Here is a 26,988-nt window from a genome sequence, read left to right on the forward strand (position 1 = left end):
GTCGACGGGACCATGCTGCAAAGGACTCATCCAACTTCAATCCCTTTCAAGCTAACCACATTAGAAGCAGCCTGGAATAACCTTAATGACACATTGATATATGACCGAAGGAGCCAGACAGCGAATAAAACACAAGGACAATGATTGGTTGCTATATTCATAAAATAAAAATGATTCTCTTAATAGGCTCCTGCTTAAAAGAAACTAAAATATCATTGCATGGCTTCTTTTGTCTTTCCATGCAGATAGTTTGGGTTGAATCTGTCCAGCTGCCTTCACCCTGATATAGTGATTCAGTTTGCACCGCTGACGTCAGCACATGCTCGCGTCTCTCAGGCTGCAGTGTAGCGCTTTCAGCCTTAACACACAGCCTGTGAAGATGGATGATGCGACCCCACTTCCTCTCACTGTGCAAAAATGATAGTGCCAGTTAGTGATTGTGCTTCGGAGCCGCAGTATCAACATCCGGCCCATGGACACGCTCTACCCGCAGCGAGTCGGTCTCAGCTGTCAGTCACGATGTCTCACCGCGTTTTTTTTATAGCAGGACATAACGTGAAGATATATTTGTGTGATAAGAAGTGTGACCCGAAAACACAAGAACAATTTAAGCCTGGTTCATTCTTCGGTTTGGGATTGAGACACACACACACACACACACACACACACACACACACACACACACACACACACACACAGCTGATGTAGCCCCTAAAATGTCCTGTGAACCTGCAGTAGATGAGTTTGACTGTGGGAGGATACGGACAGAGGTAAAATAACAGACAGCTGGTGTTAGTGAATACAGAATGGTCTGGCTGTATAGGATGAACCCGGCCTTTTCCCTCCAGCCTCCAGCCCCCATCTGCCTCCGCGCATCATCCCAGCTGGGTGGGTGCAGCATCAGGATGCCTGTACCGCTGTCTCCCCCCCCCCCCCCCCCCCCCCCCCCCCCCCCCCCCCCCCCCCCCCCCCCCCCCCCCCCCGCCTGCTCTCCATTCTAATCTCGTGGGTCTGGGTGTGGGTGCAGGGAGGAGGGCCAGAGGGAGCGATGAAGTGGGTCACGCAAAAATGAGGCCATGTAGAGCTTGAACTGCAGCAGGACCTCCCATCTGGCGGGGAGCTGCCCAACCTACAGTATCTGCTGTGGGCACAAATGAAACAGGCCAAGGCAGCTGGCTCAGGTTTCCCCCTGGGGATGTTCTCCAATCCGAGTACAGTATTCACCACAGTGCCAATGATGATGTTATTCAAATCTTTGTTTTTTTTCTCCCCATAATTCATTAAGTCAACTTAGGAGAATTGAAACCTTCTTAAATAATTTAGCACGTATGTATTCTGATTCAGAAAGTCTACTGCTTCAGTTTCTATACTGCCAAGTCTCTAAAATGGGAGATTGATGAACTCTGTGATAATAAAGTTAAGAGTAAATAGCTCAGTATCATTTCTCAGAAATGGAAGGACCCAAATGCATAAGTTTACAGTAACAGGGACCAGTGAAAGTACTTTTATAGACCTCAAATACATTTGATAATTATGGTGCACAGAAAGGGGAGCTAACTGTTATTCAGCTAGCTCAGAATGGATCAATTACTGTATCATTAATTACAAAATCACAATATACCAAGACAGTGAAAGGAAGAAAAGTTTTTAAATGTTTTTATTATACCATATACTTAAAAACCTTTATTGTCGTGAACAAGTGTGTCTATATTCCCTGAATGTAGAGTGTAATGTACTGCTGCCAGTAAAAGATTCTGCTTTTCTTCTCTTGTACTTACATATTTATGTCAAGGAACACAAGTATTTTATGACTACACTGTTATTCAATAAGCTATTTCAATACGAAAAATCAAATCCTACTGTTACATAATCAAACAAAATGTTTTTAACTTTTTTAAATCCTGCTTCAAAATGTGATTAAAGTAACACAACAAAATTTAGGGAAATCCTCCTTTTTTTCTGTCTTACCCAGATTGAACGCATAATAAAGAACATCTATGCAGTACAACCATGAAACGTCTTGGGACCATAATCCGTTGACCAATGGCCAATCGTAATCCTAATACTAGGAACAACTGGGAAAGCGTCCAATCTACCTCCTTTACATGTTGCGACTCGTGTATGTCACATGTCCAAACCGAAGAACTGAGGAATGACTTTCTGTAGCATCTTTAAAGTAGTAGTGACAACACGTTTAACTGCAGTAGCCTATATTTCATGGTAGCTTCCAATTAGAGATCTTCCAGTGGAAAAAAACATTTTATTTAAGTGGAAAAACGCTACATTGCTGTACTCCATTTCCCCTTGTGGTGGTTCAGAAGTTATTTGTTGTATTTGGCATTTCACCCAAAGCCCGTGATTACTGTCAGGGATATTTTAAACATCCATGCAAATGTTTGTCTAATTATTTATTTATCCATTGTCCTTGTTTGACCACCAGAATATTGTGGTGAGCAGAAATTCATGGTTTTAACAAACAAGACCATGACCAACACTTGTTTTAGGAAAGGTTAATACTGTGGTCATGATTACAACCCAGCAAACCTTGTTGGATTAAAACTGGATGTGAATTACAGCCTAACCCTCTCCAATCTCTGCTCCCTCTTTTCTACACGTACTTCCTGCGTTGGTGCTAAGACAGATGTTCCAGGCTGATCTTAAGGATCAGTAAGGGTCGGGTATGAGCCGGTCCTTGAACTATTGAACTCTAGTGTATTTTGTCCACCTTAGAGTGTTGCAGCTGGCTCTCTTCTATGAAAGCAGGCTCTACAATGTGAGTAGTTCCATGTACATGCAAGTAAAAAAGTAAATATCATATGAGTGCACAAATAAATGACTCTGAGGTGCCCATTTTGGAAAAATACACAGATTTGCTAACCTCCTTCTAACTAGGAAACTCCAGTTTAACATACAAAGTATTTATCTAGCAGCTTTTGATTTTCAACCGATAAACAACATAAGGTAATGAAATTCCAATTGGCTATTGTATGGCTAAATTCCTCTTTGCAACTTGATGACTCATCGTCTTCTCATTGATGATCCAATGATGTAGGCTAACTGATCACATCGATTTCCGGCTGTTGTAATATCACAGTTGAACTGTCATTCAGATCCATAATTATTTAATTTAGCTTGTGAAAATAAGTGTACTAAATTTAGTAGGTTTCATCTAATTCAGTGTTTAGGGCATTTTTGGGATCGAGGCCAAAATAAATGGAAAAATATCTGTTGTGGAAATTTCAAAAATAAATGTACACAATTCTTGATTTGTTGGAATGTGTATTGTCAGGCTGGCAGTGTCTGTGCTACTAAATGCATTCTTCACCTGTCTCTATACTAAATGCTTAGCGATGAACTTGATATACATTTTTTCAGCCATTTATGAGATTGACTTTAATTCCTTCCTTGGTGATACTTCACCCAAATAGCCACGGGGAAGTAAGAAGAAAAATCTCTATGTACATCACAACCCTTCATCTTTATTATTAAGACAGCGCGGAGCTAAACACACATTTAAAATTAAGCTTTCACCAAAGGTCAAGCACGATCGCTCAAGGAGGAGATTAGACTGAGTCCCTCGCTACTGCCCAGTCAATCGGAAGTCTCTGAGCCAAAAATACTCCCCTAGCAAGAAAAATCCTCCAAACAGTATGGATACAATATACTCATATGGGAAGGGATGCATACACACAGACACACACACAGGTTCAGTCCTTCAGTGGAATCACTTCTACTTGCAATCACTCTACAAACAGTGTCTGGCTGAGAGAAGTTTGCAGAACCCTGAAGGGCAATTTGGCTTAAACGAGCTAGAACTCCATTTGGGGGGGGGGGGGGGGGGGGGGGAGCAAAATGCCTCCATCTCAGGGCTGGGAGGATTGCTTCTGTTTAATAGCACCTTGTTCCTGGGCATGATGGTGCCTGTGTTCGTGCCATCTCCATGAATCCTACCTGTTCTTTGAGTGTCTCTCTCCACTCTCTGCTTGGGTGTACAATCGCAAGACTCTCCTGTAAGTCAGAATATGGTGGAGTTTTGGTGTTTCCACTCAATTATATTCCTCCGTCCTTTATCTCCGCACTTTGTTCTATGCAGTGGCCATTGTGGTACGAGAGGAGGAGGAGAGGGAGAAGGGTTGGGGTCCAGGTGAAGCTAAGACAGATCGGGAAGCGAGGCTCCGTCAGATAGCAGCAATGTTCACGTATGCCGAGCTTTGGCTTGGCGCATCCTATTATTCAGTGGAATGACTTTCCCTTATCTATGGGTGGGAATGTCAGACTCTCCTTTCTTTGACCTGTTTTCTTTCCCAGTCAGACGATTGCTCCCTTTTTCTCCAGTGAGTGGAAATCTACCTGTGTGGTGGAGTGAATCCCCATCACCTGAACCCCCCTGAGGTTCTCCTCTTGGCAGCCATTCCGCCGCACCTCTCAGAAAAGCAGTGCTGAATAATCGCCCCATGGAAAAAAGTTATTTGAGTTGATTTAGCTTTGTCTGGAAAAAAACCGTAAACTCTCCATTCATGACTGGAACTTGGCAGAGGACTACGGGACTTGGCCCTCTCATCGAGCTCTGCCCCCGAAGGATTACACTTTCATCAGCACACCCAGACTTTCTGGCCACAGTGGAGGACTTGCCGTGGTGTTCAGGAACCACGTTGTGTGTCGCCTGGTGAACGCCGGGTCGTCCTCTTCATGTGTAACTTCAAATGATTAAAGTCGGATGCACTAATCCTTTCTTTTTTTTCACTGTGTTTTTTTTTATCTACCGACCACACGGCCTGAACTGATCATTTTTTAACTGAATCCACCGGTTTTTTTCCCGACTCCCTCCTTAAGCCTCCCAGATTTCATTGCCGCTGATTTTTTTTATGTTGATGTTAGCGACAGTTTTAGCCCCAAATCTATTAATATTACAGAGTCTGTAATCTCTCTCAGCATATGTTTGACTCACAGCTGAGGGCACAGTCTTGGTTTTGCTCTTGGTATGAATATTGATTCCTTACTTCCTGAGGAGCGATATTCCATTAAATTTGTCGTCTGCTTCCCTTACACTGCCACAATATCTTTTTGCTCTCACGTCCAAAAGCCGGCTTTTGATACGGCGGACCACCACAACTTGGCTGATAGGCCTGAGCAGTGAGTTTTTGAAAAACTACACTTTGGAAGGCGTGTGTATTAATCTCTGCTTTAGTGACTCAAAGGCCATTTGTGTGTGGACGAGAGGCTCAACGAGAGAAAAGTTTGTGTGTGTTGAATAATGCCCCAAGGCTCAGTCCTTGACACATTCAAATTAGCCCCAAAATACAAGCTGGGAATGCTGAAATATCTGACCCTTTTTGTCGTCTCCAAAATAATTGATGGTCTCGTGTCTCTCAGTTAAATCATTCATAGAAATCTATAGTTGTAAATATGGACCAGGCTCTGACTCATCTGGACCCAAAGTGTTTGATTAGTTTCTCATTTTCCCAGCAGAGGAACCTTTGCAAAGCTCAAGCCCATTGCATTCCGAGCGGATATTGAAATGTTAATTCTTTTATTTCATCACATCTCGACTATTGCTGCCACCTTTTCATCTGTCTCAGTAAAACGGTTTATTCACAAGTCGTCCAAAATGCTTTTGACCCGGTCCTCCGAAAAGGTCACACGTGACAGCAATTTGAATTGCTCTTCACCGGCTCCTCATTAAATTCAGACTCCAAATGAAATCCACGTATCTAAATCTCCCATAGAGCTTCAGATGGTCGGGATCCTGCCGCCTCCCTTACACTCTGCTGCAGTCCTCTTCTGGCCAGGGGGTTTTCTGACTGTTCCTATTATTGGGGAATGCACATTTGAGGCTCAAGACCCCCGTGTCTATGTTTTGCATCACTTTGCCTAATGGATTGTTTTCTGTATTTTTTATAAAGTACATTTTTGCTGATATTATTTCCTCCGTTAAGCACTTTGTGAAGTGGTGTTGGCCTAATATTGTGTAAAATGTCTGCAGTGCAAGTACATTGTCAAGGTTCAATGGGGCTTCTCCGTGCACTCATTTGATTAAATACATTGTTTGTTTAATGTATATATTTATGTATAAATTTAACTTTATTTAATCACATCATATCAGGTATACTATTTGATTCATTCACACTAATTCAACATGATAGAAAACACTTCCTTAAAAGTCACCCTTTACATTAAACTGAACTTAAATATGTAATTGAGTCAACATTTTCCTGAGTGTGTGTAGAGCAGCTGGAGGCCAAGGAGAGTAACACTTAATGATTCAGGATACTGGATGTATCACACAAGCCTGGCATCAGATTACTCCTCTTCCTCCTTCTCCACTCTTTTATCACACAGTACTACATCCTTCTTTGTGAGGCTCCCAATCCATGTGGATAACTACAATTCAATATGCATATCTTTTCAACAAGATTAAAAAATGATGTTATGCTACATATAGTGCACCACTGCATCACAGGTGTGTGTGGAAGGGAAACGGTTATTTTAAGTTATGTGTAATGTAACCTGCTAACTCACTATACAGGGGATCATATTGCAGTGAAAAGGCAGGGCTGCTTCTCAAGACTTTTTCCAGATTCAGTTTGACTTAACGACAGGAATCCCCCGACTGTCCAGCAAAACGCTGACACACTCATGTATGTTGCCCTCAATTATCAACACGCTCCTACAGCAGCATAAAGCTTTCTAAGCCAAGTCGGAAAAGTCTAACAGAGAACCCCTCTCATTGAAATTCACTTTTTATGTTTAACGCACATGTGGTGTTTTCGTACGATGCAATAAGACACGAAAACGTTAACAACCGCATTTGCATCGTGGAACTGCAATGAACAAAGCCATGGTTTTATATGTCACAAATCTAACTAACCTGCATCATTTGTGGGAGTGGGGTTTCCCGTATGATTTCAACATAGCTGTTACCTCCAGGTATAACTATCTGTGTCCTGCAAGTTATGTTTGCTCAAGAAGCGTAGAAAGAGCAACACAATATAAGCTGTTTGATACTGTGGGCAACACAACAGTTGTACATAAAATACAAACCAACCATCGACTTATAAGTGACCCCGTGCAGTGTGTTTTTCTTCTCGGGTTCAAATCCGACTGACTGAATTACCCTTTGCCATGATGCAGTGTAGGAGAGGATTGTGTGTTTGATAAGCAGGGTTGGAGCTGCAGGCGAGCGGCGGAGGGGTGGGTGGAGATAGATACCAGGGGGTTAGCTGCATATTCATGGCCCATTTTGGACCATTACCAGTGCGGTGATGTTAAGTAACCAGTTACCAGCACGGACAAAAGGAAGCACAGAAGAGAGAAAGGTGTGGACTCACATCCAAGCCATTAAACCAAACCTTCACCCTCAGTGTGTTCCTGTGTGTTCGCCAGACGTACGGCTGCTGCTGCTCCAGAATCCTGCTCATTGCTTCACGAAGCTGTCGACTCGTCGCCTTTTCAGCCAAAATATTTTTGAGCGAAATACAAAATGTACTTCTCCACAGGCAAATATTTGTAAATAGTCCGGACTAGGCTGCTGATTATTGCATTTGACACGTTTTAGGTTATTTTTATGAGCGCTGCGTGGAGCCTCATCCCTCTATAAATATTTAAACAGGGGAGACTGGATTACCTGAGGCCAGAATACATATGAGGGAATGTACTCTAACAGCAGAGCCAAATGGGTTCATGGAATGTGCTTTTGACAAGAATGGCTGATTGGATTTTTGCACATATACTGGGAAATAATCTACCGGCAGAAAAGGTTCTGGGTTCCAACCTGCCTTTATGTGTGGAGTTTGGAAGATCTGTGCCTGCATCGTACTCCGGCTTCCTCCAACATTCAAAAGACATGGACTGGTGAAGTGACTCCAAATTGCCTGTAGGTATGATTGTGAATGTGGCCTCCTCAAAGGATAAGCGGTATAGCAAATGAAAGGATGGATTATACTTATATTTATTATAGCCCTAATTACATGCAAATTAGATCATTATTCCTACTAGGAATGTGGAGGATCGTGGCATTTGAGCTGCTGTGAAAAATGTGTGTAGGAAGTCTCGAGTCTCACTGATCGTAGCTTAATGGTGATCAAACATTAAAAAAACAGCAGTGGTACTAACATTTATTTTAGAACAAGAATAGCACTCAGTGGACACATGCCTTCGCCGACACATTCAATCAGGCTGTTAAAGTTAAAGAAATTCCTGGATCCCCTCCTTTGTCTGGGTTTGTGCCAACATTGAATGGGTTCTCTCTTGGCCCAGGTCCCATCCTTCTGCCGTGTTACGTGGAAATACTTTCAGTGGTCGTGGGAATAGTTTTGTTCTTGACAAAAGATCAAACGGAGAAAAGGACAGGGGTGAAAACATAACCTCCTTGGCTGAGGTGAATAGAATGTGGAATCTGAAAATAATGAATAAAGGTGGACTATAATAATTAAATAAACTATAAAATCATGAAAAAGAAACCGAGAGGTCATTAAATACTACTTGACGAAATAAAATCTTAATCTTAACCCCATGGGTGGACATAGCTGCTCGTAGATCTCAGCGATGCTGTGCAATGTTGTGATTGATCTGCAAAATGAGCTGATCAATACTGAAATCACTTATGAGTGGTCTCCTCCCGGCCAATATGAGATCATCTCTTTGTGAGACGAGCTGCTGACAGATCCTCCTCCAGGCCTGACACTCAGGTGTATCCCTGCTATCTGACACCCAAGTTCCCTGTGGGAGGGCAGGGGGGGGGATAGACCCTGCTGCTCCTGAGAGATGAATGTTGCATGCAGGACGTCACTGTAGATTGACACTGTAGTGGGAAATGAATACATAGTAGGTTAGTCGGTTATGCAATAGTGCTTTTTTCCCATTGCTATATGGGGACTGCATGTAAAAGTGTGATTTATGCAGGGTTTATTCTGGACTCCAGTAGACACCTCTGAGATGAGTTGATATGAATTCTCAGCCAACACGACAGAAACAACGTCCTTGTGATAGACGTCTTTTGCCCACTTTTAAGCTCCATTCTTACTCGTCTACCTTCTCAATATGGCAGCAAAATGCATCACGTTGTAGAAATACTTCATACTATCCTGTACTCTTGTTGCTGATAATCATAATATCATGAATGTAATTACAACTTTATTAATAAGCTATTGTCTTAAGATGGATATAAGTAACTTGGTGAAGACATGGGGTGCCAAAACAATGTTAAGTAATACTAAATAATTAAGAATGAAGTGAGTGTCCAACTACTTATCTTATTCAGGCTGACAAACACTTTATAGGTGTTTGTACTTTATTCAATAAAGTTTCTTCCTGCATTGTACATTTTAGAACAATTAAAATAGTTTTTAAAGTGTAGTGCTGTTGGTGGTAGGGCATATCACAAGATCACTGTGGAATTTGGTTGAAATACTCATGGTCCCTGAAGAAATGTGAAAATTTGGTGACCCTGTGATTTAGGCCAAATATTTCGAATAGGCAGGTTACTGTGAATTTTACTGCCACCACCTCATTTTTCTTTCCTCACCAGAGAATATTTCTCTATTTTGAGGTTATCCCTTTTCTCTGGAGCCAAACTATCAAGATTATTTTTGCCTTCATTCACTTGGTAGGACAGTAGACAGCATGTGTGCAATGCAAAGAGAGTATTAAACCACAGACACACGCAAAGGGTCGGGTCAGAACTGACCCTGCAGCCGCTGCTGGAGGACTCAAGTCTCCCCAAACTATCAAGCTTGCATGCAAGATAACAAAAGTCCACCTTGCTGTGACATGTATTATATATTTTTTTTATTTTTAGGTAGAAGAACGTGTTGGGTCGGTCCATAAAAACCCATTTGATCATTCATAGAGTGTTCGTATCAAAGGTCTGAAGCGGTAGAAAAAGACAAGATGAGTTTGAAATCTGCTGTCTCAGAGACGTCAGCGAGGGAAATGGAACTACCAGTATAGATTTGTCTGCATTAGGAGGTTTTCTCCATCGAGGGTCTTTGGTCCCATGCATTAGGGGGAAACCGTTCTATTTGTCAGGTTGAAGGATTCTTGCCACTGATAAGAGGAAATGTTTGCATTCGTCTGCTCAAAACCCTCTCGACTTAATGGACTCTGACCACTTGTCAGGTCCACTCTTTGAATCGAAGTACACATTCATCAAAACATTCCGCCCAGCGTATGATAGGACGGCTGTTCTCGCATAACGGACGGCCGAGTAGTATTGATCACCTGAATGCAAATGTTTATGAGAACGAGCACTAATTACAGCCCATTCTTGATTGTCTGTGCTGTATTTTCCGTCCACACTGCAGCCAATGAACCCTACAACTCCAGTGCACATAATATTGTACTGTACCCTCTTGTGGCGTCTTCAATACCTGTCTGTGAGCAGTATGCGAGCGCTGGTGTGCTGCCTTCAAATTAGTTGGTTCCGTAATAGAAGCCCAGCGCCGTGTTGCTCTGATGAGTCTTTTTGCCGAGGTCATCGGTTTTATTGGCCTATTTGAAATCCCTCCAGGTCTCAGAGGCTTCCTTCAAACATCAGGAAAATCCACAGCAGCCCCATGACTCTACTGCACAAGACAGATCCCTGCGAGCCACCTTTCTGCTCATGCTGTAACACCAACAGAAATTGTTGTTCTAAAGCCAGCGGGATCGCACAGTTAGGATCAACTTCAAACGCTTCACTGGGGGAAACGGCTCTGAGGTAACCTGAGATGACTTGTGGGAGCCTGAAGGAAATTCCATCGCCGAGTACATGAATTACACAGTACATGCATTACGCAGGAAGACCAGTGATTAATCTGTGCTGCATTTCGATGCCAGACACGAGGGAACGCGAGGCGAGGTTAGAACATTCAGTGGATGTTATTCCTGAATAGAAGCACCTTCCTGGAAACCAGAATGGAATGACATTTACCAGATGTACTGAATTACCGCACAGATGTACCATCCAATTAAAGTCTCATCCTGGTGCAGCATCGTCATACAAACGATTATATATTATTAAGATTTCAGATTTGTAATCGTATTTGTAATTATCCATCTGCTGCAGCACTGGTGAAGTCGCACAAATGTTTCAGAAGGTGTCCGGAGTTCTGCTGTGTTAATCAATAGCTGCCAGTGTTGGTTTGGCATATTCTTAAGTACGTAGCGAAGTCCAGAAACAGTCGACTCTACGTAAGCATTGGCCCTGTATGATCCAAGATGGTTTGAAACACTAGGTGGCGTTATTAGCCATGTTTTTTTCATACATTTGGAAATAAATGTGATCTGAGACCAGCATAAATGTATCACATACACAGTCATATCATTTAGTTTACAGCTCAAAAACACATTTAAGCTAGCACTGTCTCTTTAACTGTACTTTCGTCCAGCTATGACGTACTTGTACTTGAAAATGTTAATTTTATGAAAACAAAACGTGTTCAACTCCACTACATTTATACTACAGTATGTGGAAATACTGTATATACAGTTTTGTTACACATTGAAGAACCCCAGTGTGTAATAAAAATATACAAATAACAGTATTTTCAACTATAACTATAAATAACTCTATAATCATAATAATATAACTATAAAAGTAATAACCCTTTGGTAGTTTTGAATGAAATAAGGATCTAAATATGCACCACTGTGTAAATATACATTAACAAGGTGGTAGGCAGAAGAACTTCATAGCCATTCATTTGGGATTAGGTTCTCAGGCTTGAGCATCATGGAGCTGAGTGGTTGATGGACAGACTGACCAGCCCACTGCCAGACGGGGCTAAAAATAATCATGTATTGAGGTATTTGTTCATATCACATGCTGTCACCAGTTATAAAAACATAAAACCCCCAGGATTATACCAGACTAATGTATGGAGCCTAAAGAGATTATTTACAAACTGCCATCTGTTAATATTTACAATTCCTCCCCAGTTTGTTGGGTTAGGGTTAGGACAGATAACAGCAAAGACAGTTAATACAATCCATATGTCTTCAGAATTTTAAGCTTTTATAAAGCTACGATATGCACGTGCCTTCACGCACCCCCCCCCTGCGTCACGTTCTGTCCAGATCTCACTTCAACCAGAGGGACGTCTCCCCGGCAGGTAATCCTAACTTGAAGTCTCATTGTGAGAGGAGTGCTAGACCAGAGGTGTGATCACGTATTGATTGACAGCCGTTAGCTCCCACCCCTGACTCTGGCCTCTTCTTATTGGTTGGAGTTGTGGAAAGTAAATATCTTAGAATGTCCAATGAATTAGGTGCAAATTTTAAGAAAGCCGTCCTTACATCCTGTAACGTCAAGGATTATGAATCCAATTTACGGTATAAATATGATTTGTATTAGTCATAATTCAGGATGTACACAGCTCCATCTCATGCACTGTATTTTCATCACACACACCGAGTCTCTGTGTGAGCGACTGGGCGCTGGGCACAGCACAGTTAAAGAGATAGTCATGAATGGGTAATTATCATTGTCTGTAATTGTGGTCTCCAGGGGGCGTGCATGTTAATGCCAGTGTGTGTGGTCGCGTTGTTGCGTTGTTGCCTTGTGCGTGCGTGCATGGCTGCAGGACAGAGGAGAGGCAGCGGAGTGTTATCCCCCGGTTGTCTCTGTCTGTGCAGTTCAAATCTAACGGGACTCCATAAATGCAATTTTCAGCGGGCCACACATGCTTGCCAGAAATAATTAGAGCGGACATGTGGCGTAATGTAATGGTGTCGAGAGGAAGCAGTGCTCTCCCTCCACCAGCCAGAAAATTACAGTCATGGTATGAACCAATTGTGTTTTCGCAGCCACTATTCTCACTTAGTGTTCATGCTGGGAAACAGAGACACACACCGACACAGGTCATTGAGAAGATAGTGGGGAACTAGAAAAGATAGAGATTAGATAAACAATTACTGCATTTTTTGAGTCATAGGATAGTGGTGGAATAGAGAGTGGAGATTGTGAATATGATTTTGGCTGGGGTGGAAATGTGTGTGTGGATAAAAGCAAAATGTGAGGTGCAATAAGAACAGGCTGATAAATCATAATGCACACAGCATGTGACTTTAATGTCCACTGAAGCTTTGGTTCCACCAGAGAGAGCCCCCTTGTATTAATACATGAAATAAATAGCAAAATCAGCGAAGTGTAATGTCTTACATATTGATGTGATATGAAAATGTTCCTTCATATTGAATAAGGGAGGTGAGCAAATACACACAGCGGATATTGTACAGATATGAAATGGCCTGCCACCACATTTAACATTCTGCTCGATAGGAGAAAACCCTCAGAGTCCAAGTGTACACTGGTTTTCCATAACCTTCAAATCTATTAACATGTAATATGAAACAGAAAACATCCACATGTCTGAAACAACACGTAATCATAGTAAGATGATAGTATATTCAATAAAACTCAACAAGGGCAACAAGTTAGAGTTTCAGCATTCATTGTAGCACCGATCAATTAAGTACTTTTGGGACGAGTCAGTCGATACTGAGTCTCATGCTAAGTAAAGCGGTCCACATCTGAGTTGTCAGGCAGCAGTGACTCTCTTCTGTCCTCCGTCTGCCACTAAAAATTGTTAATTAGTCTGGAGTGCCCCCGTTATTGTTCCGCCTACGTGTGTCCAGCCTCCGCGACAAAGCCAAACCCGACATGAGCTCGTCCGGCGATGTCTGTGCTACGAGTATGTCATCGTGAAACTTTCCTCCATGTGAATTCAAGACTCTGTTTCGAAAGGTCGAACCAGATTAAACGACAGAACAGATTCTTTGTTGTTGTCGACCCACCTGTTTATAGCAACCACTGTAGAGCTGTACCGCTATCAAACAACTGCTGGATCCACTACAATCCAATTTTGCACAGACTTCCTTTTGCTTTAGAAGATCGATCTTAATAGAGTTGGTGGTCGCTGACTTTTCATCTAGCACAAGCATGTGGTTCACATACGTGTTTCTGAGTGTAACATTGTCATGTTGTTATGGGAGTTGACACATTTAGGAACTTCTAGCCTTCTGTGACCATCATTAATTCAATATTTTAAATTGTCCAGTAGCTGATTTGAAATTCCTGCATCTTCGGTTGTACTTCAGCTTGGTTACCCGCTTGTTTATCATAGGTTAACATGACAAACTAACATGGTGAACATGGTAAAAAATTTAAACTGCACGACATCAGCATGTTTTCTTTGTCATTGTGACCATGTTAGCATAGTGACCTTAGCATTTAGCTCAAAGCAACGCTGTATGGGTCGCCGCGGTGATGGCAGAAACAGCGGAAAGTGGCGTGAAATGGTGAAGAGCCCGGCGGAAGAGGGAACGTGTGTCGGAATAGTGAGAAGAGGATTTTAGGGAACAGGACTGCATTATTCACACGGCCACAAGATGTCACTTATCAGGAATACAGCAGGTCCTTTCAGGAAAAATGTCTCGAACCATTGTAGTTCAGTATCTCTGCACCCCGGCGCGTCTCCATTAATTCAGACACGTCCGTGCCTGTCAGTACATCGTCAGTGAAATATGTTGCGCGCAGAAGTCCCACACACATTACCAGGCCAGGGGACTCTTGGAGACGTTCGTAATTACTCGCTGAATGGTTCCCTTGACTGATTAGTTAATAGCTTTTGAAGAACTCATTGTTTCTCTGACAGCCATTGTGTCAGACTTGTAGATAATAGAAATGTATGTTGAAAGTGTTCCGTCAGCGTTGACACAATGGGGTATAATACAACGGCAGATTGCCATTGTTTTAGGGAAGATGAGTGATTTGCCAGTGTCTGGGTATTTAATTAATAACTGCCGACATGGCCTCTCCAGCTGAATCATGCCTCTGCAGAACAATGTTATCTCCACTTCCTGCTCTGTGTCATCACCGTGGATGTTATGTAATGACCCGCGAGTCATGTAGTTTCTATATTTGAAAAGATTTTTTTTTTTTAAATGTCTTTTTTCCCTCTGCAGGTTCCATCGCAAGGTGCTCCTACATCAAATATCACTACTCCTCAGCTACGATACCCAAAAATCTCTCCAACAACATCACCAAGACGATAAGGCAGGACGAGTGGCACGCCCTCCGTAAGTCTCCTACTTTTCTTTCTCTTTCCTCTACGACTACATATCGTTTTATTTTTGTAGGTAAATGCTTTATCTTATTTCACTATCCAAAGGAGTGTGAATATTTGAATAGAAAGTACAGTGGAAGATAAATAGAAATACACCACACTGGCCGGAGAATTATTCAGGTTGCTGCTCTACTTTCTTTCCTTCCTTGAGCTGACGGTGCCGGCTATTAATGTAGCAGCATTCAACAGCAAAGGTATTAAAAAGCCAGACAATTTCAATGTGATTAAAGCTAGGCAGAAGCACTGAAGTGCTGAAGCCTTCATTTTTATCGGACCTGTTTGTTTTTCACAGTTAGACTCCACTGGTGTGGACTAAAAGCAACAAAGGGTTCTCCTGGGCAGTCTCTGTGTGAAGTCAAGCAAACAGCATTTCCTGTTTGGTGCAATCATTTTAAGCATTAGGTCATTCTGCTCTAAATGATCAATGATTTTGGTTTATTAGTCACTTTAGGCCTTTTTGCCCGAGAAACAGCCACTTCTGGGTATATAATGGAACGTGCATTGTGTTGTAGTTTACTGAGGATAATTGCTCCTGAACTTTTGAAATTGAATTCCCATGATGCTTTTGGAGTTCATGGTCCTGAGAGGATGAATGCTGTCTTTCTTGTTTCCATGAATCCAGGGGTTTTTGTTTAACTACTTTCTGTCAGTAATGCCATCAGGTTACATTCATCCTTCCATTCCCTGTTAATGAAGGGTTGTTGGGGTACATACAGTATGCAGTAGATACCAGTCATGGTTTCCAGGGGTTGGACCATGTTGATCTCATCAGGTTGTAATGATAATTTAACTTTGTATGACTTTAAACATATTGTCAACACTAACCTGGAAACTGTGTGTGCATACAATCTGTCCCCAGATGATGAGCGATATGTCAATTCAACAGGTTTATCGATTTGTCAGAGTAAAGACCCCCCCCCCCCCCATCAGTGGGTTCAGCCAAAAACTCTCATCATCTGTGGTGATGATAAAGACTCAAGTCTCTACGTTAGGCTGTGATCTAGTTTGAGCTCCGCTAACTGCATATTTGTCCAGTAAGTCGTGGGCCTGGGGAGAATACACTCAGCAACTGTAGAGCTCCATCTCCACGGTGCTGTTTGCCTGTTAGATTATACCAGCATGGGTATGAGTGCTGTTAGCGGGGAGTCGATCTACTTTTAGGATACCTGCCATTCAATGAGCCGTTCCTCTGGGCATCTTGGAGCTCTTCGGTCGCCCCGGCTACTGAGCCGAGTGGTAAACACACTCTGACCTCAAACTGTCACTGGCTAGTCCTTGGCTGTCAGGTGACAGGGTTGGGAAGAGCTCTCCTCAGCTCTAAACCGCAGAGGACTGTTCTGCTGTCGGTTTCCCTCTGTCTTCCTCCCTTGAAACAGTCTGTCCTACAAAACTGGAGAGGAAAACATTTTTGTTTTCGGAGGCTATTTGAGAGCATAAACAGGGTAGGATAATACTGTGTCTGTATTGTTAACTTAAGTTATAAATGTATATTCATATATATAATATAATTTTAGAATTTTACATCAGTTTTTCCAGTTTTTGGACACAGGTAAATAAACAGACAGGAACGAGGAAGACCTCATGGAAAACAGATACATATATACAATCAAAACATGATACATGTATGAATCATCAGTCATAGACCTCTCGATAGAGGTCTTTTAATCTACAAATTTGTTCGATCCCCAGAAGAGGTCAGGTCGCCAGCAGTCGCCACAGAGTGAACACTGTTCAGGCTTCGGGGTGAAATCATTCCACTACATCAAGCCGTCCTGTCCGCTTGGTGAAGATGTCTGTGACGATCAAGTGTTGGCACAAACTGCCTTAGCTCGGGGGGATGGCTTGACTTGTTTACTATAATACGTGAATGTTTCTGTCACCCTGAATCCTGATCAAAAATCTGGCAGGTCAGTAAGGCATTGCTTGAAAGTCTGTATGAAGACAAAAAAAAAAGAACAAATAGTGGAATATTTGGATTGAACAGCAGAATATGATTGGACTGACTAAATCAGGTAGTCAGGTACAGCACTAATACACACACACATGTTTGTACGTCTATCTTAGTGAGGACACTCATTGGCATAGTGCATTCCATAGCCCCTTACCCTAAACCTAACCCTAACCCTAACCTAAACCTAATTCTAACCCTAACCCTAAAACCCTAAAGTCTCCAAAAATGTCCTCACTCTGTAGGTTGTAGGCTGAAAATGTTCCTCACAGAAATATCTGTACAAATAGACAAACACAAACACACACACACACACACACAAATTAGGGTAAGGGGTTGCATGTTGCATGGTTTCAGGTTTAGTGCTTACTCCAGCATTTCCTGCACGCAACCCAGTTGAATATATCCCATTTACCCTCCTCTGAAACAGACATGCCGGAGCCAGAACCACTGTTGCGTGACTAGTGATGAGAAATACAATATGCTCTCTGCAGTCGAAAGCAGATCAGTAATATATTGCGCCGTGTTTTTTTTCTTTCCCCCTAATCCAAATGTGGTAAATCAGTGAATTGAATCTATCAGTTTGACAGTTTATGGCATTACATTAGGCATATTCAGCTCTGACGAGTTTCCCACCAGGAGATCATCGACCCCAAATAATCTCCCCCGTGGATTGGCTTTTTATTTCTCGCCAAGGACGAATGACATCACATTTATTGGACTGGATAAGAGAGCCGGTGCCGTGGATGCACGTGCTCTGAAAATGTTTGGCTCACTCACTGCCGTTTCCTGCTTTCGTCTTGGCTCATATGCATGGGGAATGGGAAGGGGTGTGTTTCTTTGCCATCTCGGTAAGCTGAGGAAAACACATAGCTTATATTTATGGCGAGTCAGAGATGTTTAATGTCCTTATTACCCGGCCTATCCACACACCATCTCTGTGGGAGATAACTCCTCTCGTCTAATCGATGGCCTGTCACTGTGGGTATGAAAACGAAAAAATAGAAATAGCAAAAGTGTGAATAAACAAAGCCCCTGTCCACTGAGTAAGCATCCCTCACGACCAAATCAATAGCAGGCTCCGGCACAGCTCGGACCGACCCACGGAACACAAATCAAGTTCGCCCGGTGACAGTCGGCTTCGAGTGAGTCCATGAGTCCAGGGTCTGACTGCAGATGCTGTACATTGTGCAATGCATCACATTGTACATGGAGATTACAGTCCTGTGCTCTCGCCTGTCACCTTTCACCGATGAAGCAACCTGAAGATGATTCATACGTTTCTAAAGTCTCTTGGTCAGAGAGCAAACTATGCCACTAAAAGTATTTTGACCGAGAATGGGTGAATGATTGATTTAGAGCACAACCACAGAGATAGTGTTATGTAACAGCCTTGGGATAGGGCAGCTAAATTGTGACTGGATTATCATGCTTATTGTTAATCATGGACACTTGTCATTAAAACATACTTTATTGTTTATGCAATATGTGTTTCCAGATTCCGTATTACATATCTGTATTTTAAGTATGGACAAAAAGGCACTGCAACAGAGAAAAATAAAACTATAGTTCTGAGTACGACTATCACAACTACTTTGTTTTATTCAGACCTTCTGACGAAAAGTCAATGCAGTCCAGAGCAACATAACGCGCGCGCGTGTGTGTGTGTGTGTGTGTGTGTGTGTGTGTGTGAGTGAAAGGTTCCTTGCACCACAGTCCAGACCAATGGAGCAAACTTTAGTCCAACCAAAAGACATCTTAGTCCAGATCAAACTGAACCATCGTTTGCAAAGTGAAATGTTTTTGGGGATAGTCCGACTTCCAGAGTGATTGCAGGCAGTTAAAAACATCAATAAACAATAGAAGGAGAAAAACGAAACTTGTAGTCTTTGCACAGACGTTAATTTTGCTGCTACTAATACCAAAATAACATAGCCGCTGCAACAAAATGAACAAAGTGAACGGGATTATTTGTTTTCTCTATTCAAACAGGAAGACTCCTTTTTACAGTGTCCTTTAATCAAAAAAGTTTACAACATCCAAAGTGGCACCACTCCAATGTCAGACGCACAACGTCTACAAACCAATCATCTTCAAGTGTAGTTAGACGCAGCCCACTTAGGGGATCATGACAGGAAGGACTTTTGAAATTTGTGCCAGATAAATTGGTCTGATCAGATTTTGCGACCACATGAGACCACCTGAGCTGCTGACTCATGACTGCATGTCAGCAAGAAAGCGTTTTCCGGTTGTAATTCCGTATTACAGTGTATTCCATCATTTGGTGTAGACCACATTGTGACATAGCTACGTGTTAGCAGTAAAGACTGTGTGCATCAAAAGGCCAGATTCAATTATACTTTTTCAACATGAGACATAACTTTTTGAGTCATTCTATCTCGCCTCGTGCAGCCAGCCTCAGAAAGTGGCAGATTTTTTTTTTTTTTTTTTACAGATTATATTTTTTGTGTTTGGTCAGCAGGCAGAGTTTTAATAGTTTGCTGTTCAACTTCAGAGATGCCCCCCCGACTAAATCCACCCACACTGCCTCGGGCCTTGTATGCATTAAGTAAGAATGACAACCTAGTCTCCACTTTTCATGAAGTGTGTGAAATTGCACTTGGGCAGGCCCTGACAATTTCTCCCACTCCCATTGCATAGTAGACTTGAGGAACCAGAGGGGGGGGCATTGACACACTTCAAAGTCTCAGAGATGAACATGATACTCATTTGTTTCTGTCAGTCAAAAAAAAAAAAAAAAGCTGCAGCGACTTGCAGCGGCACCCGCGAAGCCTGGAACCGAAACCCCCCTTTTTTCTATTACTGCAGAACATCAAAGGCACAGCGCAGAGTACACAACATCCCCTCTCCCACCCCGTTCTCTGTCACAGATGCAGATAGCAGCAGAGGGTGCGTACATTTTTTTGACGCTGGCTTTTTAGAGAGGACAGGATGGAAGGAGTTTTTCTCTTTTTTTTTTTTTTTTTCTCATACTGCAGCTTAGGGATTTTGTTACTTCAAAAGAAAGCATAAATTGTGAGCTGGGGGAAAGCTGTCAGTGAGCGACAGGCTAATCCAAGGTAGCAGCTAAAGGTTGTGGCTGAAGCTAATTGTTCACCGAGCGGCCACACCCACTCAGTCTCACCGCGCAGATACGGCGGCTACAGTTTGTAGATTAATGCGCCGAGTGGGTCTGCATGGAGATGACAGGGATTTATCTCAATGAGAAGCACTGACTCACCGCTGTTTAAAAGCTGCACAGGGCCACTGCTTTCATCCGGTTAAGCTGACACGGTAGATTCTTCACCCGCAAAACCTCTTTTACAATCAGTTTCCCTCTCCCACACAAACAAACAGAATGACGTCCGTCCGTCGGCCTATTTGTTTTACGATCGGGGGTGAAGGTGTCCCTCAGCAGTTTGCCTGGGCAGCAGTAAGGGTTGGGGTTAAGTAAACCTTGGCCACCAGTCTGAGTCCCCCCCGATGAAACTGGGACGTTTCTGTCAAAAAGTACGGGTAAAGATGTCCACGTGTGGAAATGGACCCCGTTTAGCCTTGTAGACTCTTGGGAGCAGAATCTGTGAAGTCTTAATGATGAATCTTTTCATTTTGAGATAAGGATTTCTGGAACTCGAGAGGGCCACGCCACTGAATTTGACATGAAAGGGTCCGTTAACTTATCGTGGTTGGTCCCACAGAGACTTTGCATGTTTTGATCGGAGGCGTGACATTTTAAAGATGTGGGCATTTACCAAGGTATGGAAGGTCAAACAAACACACACCATTGAGAGGCATTGTGTGGAGACACTCTGTCTTTCATACTAACTCCGTTCCAGTATACCTGGAATTGATAAGAAACCTAAAATTAATATATATTTCATATGTGTGTGAGATACATTGGAGAAGCAGCCAAAAATCTACTTTCTAGGAAAAGACATAGTGACTTATTGGCAGCTTGAGCAGAATCACACATTGGTAGCCGCTGTGGGCGTGTTCATGTTAGTGCATGTAGTATTTGCCCCCCCCTCCTAACCCCAGTGATCACTATCTGTGCTACTAGTTGTGTGTTTATGGGCTACTTTCACTTCACAACACACATAGACTGTATAAACAACACATTTCGGAGAACAGCATGGGGCATCTGCTTTGGTCCAGATGCTGTAAGCTAATACAAGACGTAGTGCAGTGGATACAGTTTATATAACCATTAAGGATTTTACATTCAATGTAAAAAAAAATCACCAAAAACCAGACTATAAATTGCAACTAAAAGCTATTCTAAATGTGTAATATCTCATGCCTCAGATCGTTCAATGAAGATTTCATTCACGTTCCAACGTGCTCATCAGCTTTAACCATATTTCATATGTCACATCTGAAGAATTCTTGAGATGTGGACTGAGGTGATAATGAAAGCCCCCCCCCCCCCCGTCTCCCTGACAGCCCCTGTGAGTTTCCTTTATCAAAAACTGACCCCATACCTGTTGAACCCCACTGAACAAATGTCAAGCAGAGAGAGAAAAGAAGTGAAACAGCAGTAGTCTTAATCTGTTCCATATTAACACGAGGGCCCTGTGTTCATTTGAACATTATTGTCTGTGTGTGTGTATGTGTGCGTTATGAGTGTTTGTGTGTAATGGAAGGGGAGGGGGGGGAGTAGGATCAGTATTTCTCTAAAAAATTCTTCAAATGTCTTGCCAGGGGGCATGACTTTGATGCGAGGCAGATCGAATGATCAGAAGCGTATGAACGGTGCAAACAGCTGCAGAATAGTTGGAAGGCATATTGTTGGCTCGGACAGAGTGGAGCAGTTTCCCTCTGCCTCCAGCCTTTGAGGTGCACTAAGCTAATGACCTCCCAGACCTGCATCCATACTGGACACAGGGATGACGACAAACAAGATTACCCCAAATTGGTCGGCTGTTTTTTTTTTTTTTTTTTTTGAGGGTGTGTTAGTCATATACAATAGAGACTGACAGTTTTCAGATTTTCATTTCCTGTTGCCTCCGTGTAAAACAGATCATGGCACGGAATTCATTACAAAGAAAATTGTAATAATCGTATTTGTTTACACAGGGAATAGGGTAAAACTTTAAAATATATATATTTTACATGATGTTTTACATGTTTGTTGCTCTGATCTTAAAGATATATTATGGATGCAAGGGTGTAATCCACTTTAATCTGTTAAAAGGTTTCTTTATTTAAGAAATTAAATTATGATATATACAGAGCTGTCATATGTTTTAGAGAGGCTTCAAGTTGGTTTTGGTTGTAATCTGTCATAGTGGTTTGGGTTTTATCGCGAGTATGAAGCACGCCGATGAGTTGATGGATGTTTTCTTACTGAAGTGCTGTTTAAAGACCAGAGGAAGAGGAGCCACCCTTACGACACAGTGGCTAATGGGGATCTATAGTAAACTTAAATCGCGGCAACATCTATAAACCTAAGGATCGATAAACTTCCACACACTTACGAGCAGGTGCATATACGGATTCTGCGTCTACTCTGGATCATTTGTATAACGGACAACTTTATTACTTTCAGCAAATCTCCACTGGTGAGGTTATTGCTGGAAGTTCTCACTTTAGGTCCCGTAAGTGGCCCATTACTTTTCTTTCACAGCAGAAGTTTACACATAGAGATTTGTTGCCTGATGTGTTAAGCTGAGTGTAACCTTGTTAATCCACTGATTAAGAAAATGAATATACCATATACTCAATGTACAGTAGTGATGGAGAAACACATTTTCAGATCTTACTTTGTTATGTTTTCTATTTTAACCATACTCACGTCATCGATCCTATACATTGAACTTGGGATGCTTTTAGCTAATATTTGAAGTTGAGGTATTCCAGTCGTTACTAGTGACATGATGCTAATATACCGCTGCATATTAAACTAAAATTGGCACTGACGGAGCCCACCGGGGTTACAGCTTGTCAGCCCGGAGGGAGAAACGTGTCCATCACCACCTACACTGTCTAAAGTAAGCTGAGTTTGTAGCACTCAGGTTGTAAAGCCTCAATCTCGATCTCCGACAGTCATTATATAAAATTCATGGGAGAAGATTAAAGGTTTTGTCAGTATCTGACTTTTGCATGTGAGCCTGTGGCTATTTCCTAGAAGTTGTGTGCCCCCATAACCCCCCAAAAAACTGTCATTTAGTTGTTGTCGGCCCCTTTTCTGCACTGTGTAAACATGAAAGGTATATATATCACATTTATGATTTAATGTAGCACAGAGCAAGGAAAAATAATGGAATGAAAAGAAGGCAGAACGAAGCTGATAGGAGTCAAACCTGGGGAGTTTCATCCTGTAATCTTTTAGGTCTCTGATACTTTTTATTCTTATTCATAAAATTTATAAATCTACATATGCTGTCACCATTTGCATTGAAAAACCAACAGTAAATCCTGTGTGGCCTTGCATCTTAGATATGTTTGCACTTTAACTTCTTATCACATTTGACATAAACTGCATCAATTTCATTTTAAACCTTATCTTGGAAGAATCAGCGTATGGACGAACAGTGCAGCTCCACTGTACAGTCAACTTTGTCTTTTGGACGATGCAGGTTTCTCCTCACAGGGAACATTTGCAGATAATGTTCTGTATGTTCGTACTTGATGAGAGAACGGTTACAACATGCAATTAAAAGACTGCTGTAAATAACATCCTCTGTCACCTGGCTGAAGGAAACACTCATTCCAATCACCTTGACAGGGTGTTGAATCGTCAAAAAACGTTTCCTGCATCTTCTCCTCTCGTCTGACGTGACGTTAAAGGAATTATGCTAAGCAGCAGGTAATTACGGTGATAATAATTAGAGGAGAAATCATATGGTGCCATATTTAGACACGGCGAAGGTTCTGCTCATGGGCACGACAAGTATTGCTCACAGTCTCACGCACAAAAGTATGAAGTAGATCTGGAGGTGCAGCGCAGATACAGCAGCAGACATTGCAATGGATTAGTTTGCTCTGGTTGTGAATGAGTGATGGGAAGTACAATCAGGCCTAATTAGCAGGGAGGAAACTCTGCAGAAACACATAGCTGGCAGTCCTGGATGCACCTCATTAACCTGATGTGCTTCAGGCACAACGCATTAGAGGAAATCTGTTGTGTCCGGCCATGTAACCTCAGCGCCCTGCAGGCCCAGTGATTCATCGCGGCTCCTCTGCCGGAGACCTCAGTGCAGAGGGAAGAACGGTGAACTGTCTCAATCCAGCAGGACAACCACTGGAGCTCAAATGGAAAGCTGAGGCTGGTCTTTGTCAAAGCTTCACGTGCTGCATACATTGATTTATTTGCTCAGTAATGGACACTGCATACTTCTTTAAGGAAACATGTTTTGAAGGGCTTAAGGGGTGAAAAATGCTCCCTCACTTTGAAACATATTTCCTTAAAACTCTTGTTGACAAATATTTTTAACCCTCCTCTATGTTTTTTTTAATGCATGCTGCTCCAGGGAGCTTCTGGTTTCTGTACATGCTCATATAATCTAAAAATCTGACCCCTAAAATATCCTTAATGATCATCAAGTCTGCATACATGTTTTGAAATGTCTACACTACAGAATATTTTAAGTAAAAAAGTGAATAAGGAGGTTAGTAGGGCTGCACCCTGACTGTTTTGCATTCATTCAGTCCTCAGAAGCAGCTGCAGAGTGAGAGTTTTCACACTGGTCTTATTCCACAACATCCAGTTGTACTGTCTGATCATTGAAGATTTCTGGGATGGCACATGGAGCTAAAAGGCCCGGACCCAGTTTCTACAGTTCCTGAGTCCTAATATAAAACAGTCTCTGGCTTATATTTCACATCTAGTGGCTGCAAAAAAGTGATGGACATTTCCGGACACAAACCTATCATTAGCGAAGCTAGCACTAATTAACTCTGAGAGATAACTTTGCTTGTTCCCTACATTACGTTGTCACTGTCACCCTGAACATTTTCCAAAGATCATCTGGAGATCTGTCAGTTGAACAAAACATTGCTTGATAGTTGATTTGGAAAAAGGGAGTCAAATATTTGATAGCCTCTCTAAATTAATGGAAACCAACAGCTTCAAGTGTTAAATTGAATCATGACGTGCAAAAGTGGGAATAGGTTCCCTGTACAAGCAACTTATTACACAACCTCTAGTTGGCGCTATAGTAATTATATCTGGAGGAAAGAAGGAAGTCAGGTAACATATAGAGCAATAAATATATAGAGCGAAACAGTCCATATTAGGAGGAGGTTGTAACCATGACAACAATGGTCTTCTAATCTGAAGGAAGTACTTATTTTAGACCAAAACAAAAATCTGTTCCCAAAAGTCTTCTCATCAAACTGTGACCCTTCCACATGTTTATTACTGTTATAATCATGATGAAGGTCCAGTAAGCCTGCTCCTAGTTCACTCATACAGGTCTTATTATTATTATTATTATGTCTGCCACTAGTGCTCTCCCCCATAATCTACACTGCTTATCCTGTGAGGGTTTCAGGGGCCGAGGGCCGATCCCAGCTGACATTGAGTGAGAGGCGAGTTACACCCTGGACAGGTTGGCCAGGGAGGGCTAGATACACTCTAATGGCTCATGTTATTATTACCATGACTGCAAAGGTGGTGATAAATTTAGCTGCTTCTGTGTAATTTAAATTTTGAATGACTTATACTTGTAGTTGAGTGTTTTTACAGTGTGTCATTGACAAAGCTCCATCACTGATCACCGACTTATGGTGCATTCAGTTGTTGTAAGAGCTCCGCTGTGGTAAAATGAAACCCAATACATAAACATGAACCTGTGATGTGCATTAAAACACTCTTTAGGATTCTTTATTATTTAGAAAAGGATCTGTTTCACCACACCGACAATAAAGTGACAGCACTAAGACCTTTCTCTGGTAGGTCACAGGGAGTCACATTAACAGACATTGATTTTCTCTGAGATCTCTGGATCATTTGCATGAACAAAATTACATCCCTGCCGCACATTTGTCTCCCAGCTGGTCCCCACCGGCGTCCCTGTCCCCTGCTCCGCTGTTACCGCACCTTGTTCAGTGAGGTCTCATTCTGTCTGTGCAGAAGAGCTACTGAGGTCCTGAGTAAAAAGTTCAGCCTTAATCTTCACAGCCAGGTCAATTGCTGCACTGCTCCTCACTCCGTAGCTTTCTGACGAAATTGTTCACTGTGCAGACTCGGCTTTGCTTCACCACTGACAATGCAGGGATTTCGAAAAGGACTAAATTGCCAAACCTTATTTCCAAAAGTGACCACCACAGAACAGATTATTGTTGTGTTGATGTCTAATTATGTCTCACTTAGAACACTATTAATGTGCTGCAGCCTCCAGCTCCCAGGAATTTGCATCCCTGAATTCAGATTTCCAAAGAAACGAGTGTGAACTTTGGGTTTTAAAGACAAAGGTTGGTGTTTGACTTTCAGCTCCTATACTGCCCCTTCCCAGTTCCCCATCCATTAAACTTGATAACATCTTTTCATTTGACTATAGTCACAAGTACTGGATCAGGCAACACATATGAATGGTAGATATACTGTATTGTAGCCCATTATAGTTTTATTGACTACTCAGTTCTTCAGAGAACAAGTGACATTCACTTTTTCTTTCACACATCATTCATACATTCCCAGCACTGCCAGGAGAGTTTAGGATACAGTGTCTTGCCCAGGGACACTTTGGCAATTGGCACGCAGACTGGAGAAGCCGGGGATAGAACCACCCCCCTTTTGGTTAGTGGAGGCTCAGGAGGACACAGATGATGGAAACAAAAAACGTTCTGAAACAGGTGACAGGAACAAAAAACCAAACAGAGAAGAGGCCGGCTGGCCAAAGTGCAAATCAATAGCAGGAACATCATGTAGACGAGTAGGAACCTGGGCAGGCAGATGGTGGCTGGAGTGCGGAGCAAGAGGACTGCAGCTTG

The 26,988-nt window shown here is 42.3% G+C and overlaps 1 protein-coding gene across 1 annotated transcript in view; it reads left to right on the plus strand.

Moving 5' to 3' along the window:
- tmem178b (transmembrane protein 178B) overlaps positions 1–26,988 on the plus strand; it is a 112,344-nt gene that overhangs the window by 46,885 nt on the left and 38,471 nt on the right. The window contains exon 3 of the mRNA XM_034578594.1: positions 14,944–15,057. Within this exon, the coding sequence (XP_034434485.1) occupies positions 14,944–15,057 (114 nt within the window). The remainder of the gene's footprint in view (positions 1–14,943; positions 15,058–26,988) is intronic.

This window comes from Hippoglossus hippoglossus, chromosome 23 (assembly GCF_009819705.1).
Source record: "Hippoglossus hippoglossus isolate fHipHip1 chromosome 23, fHipHip1.pri, whole genome shotgun sequence".
Taxonomy (NCBI): domain Eukaryota; kingdom Metazoa; phylum Chordata; class Actinopteri; order Pleuronectiformes; family Pleuronectidae; genus Hippoglossus; species Hippoglossus hippoglossus.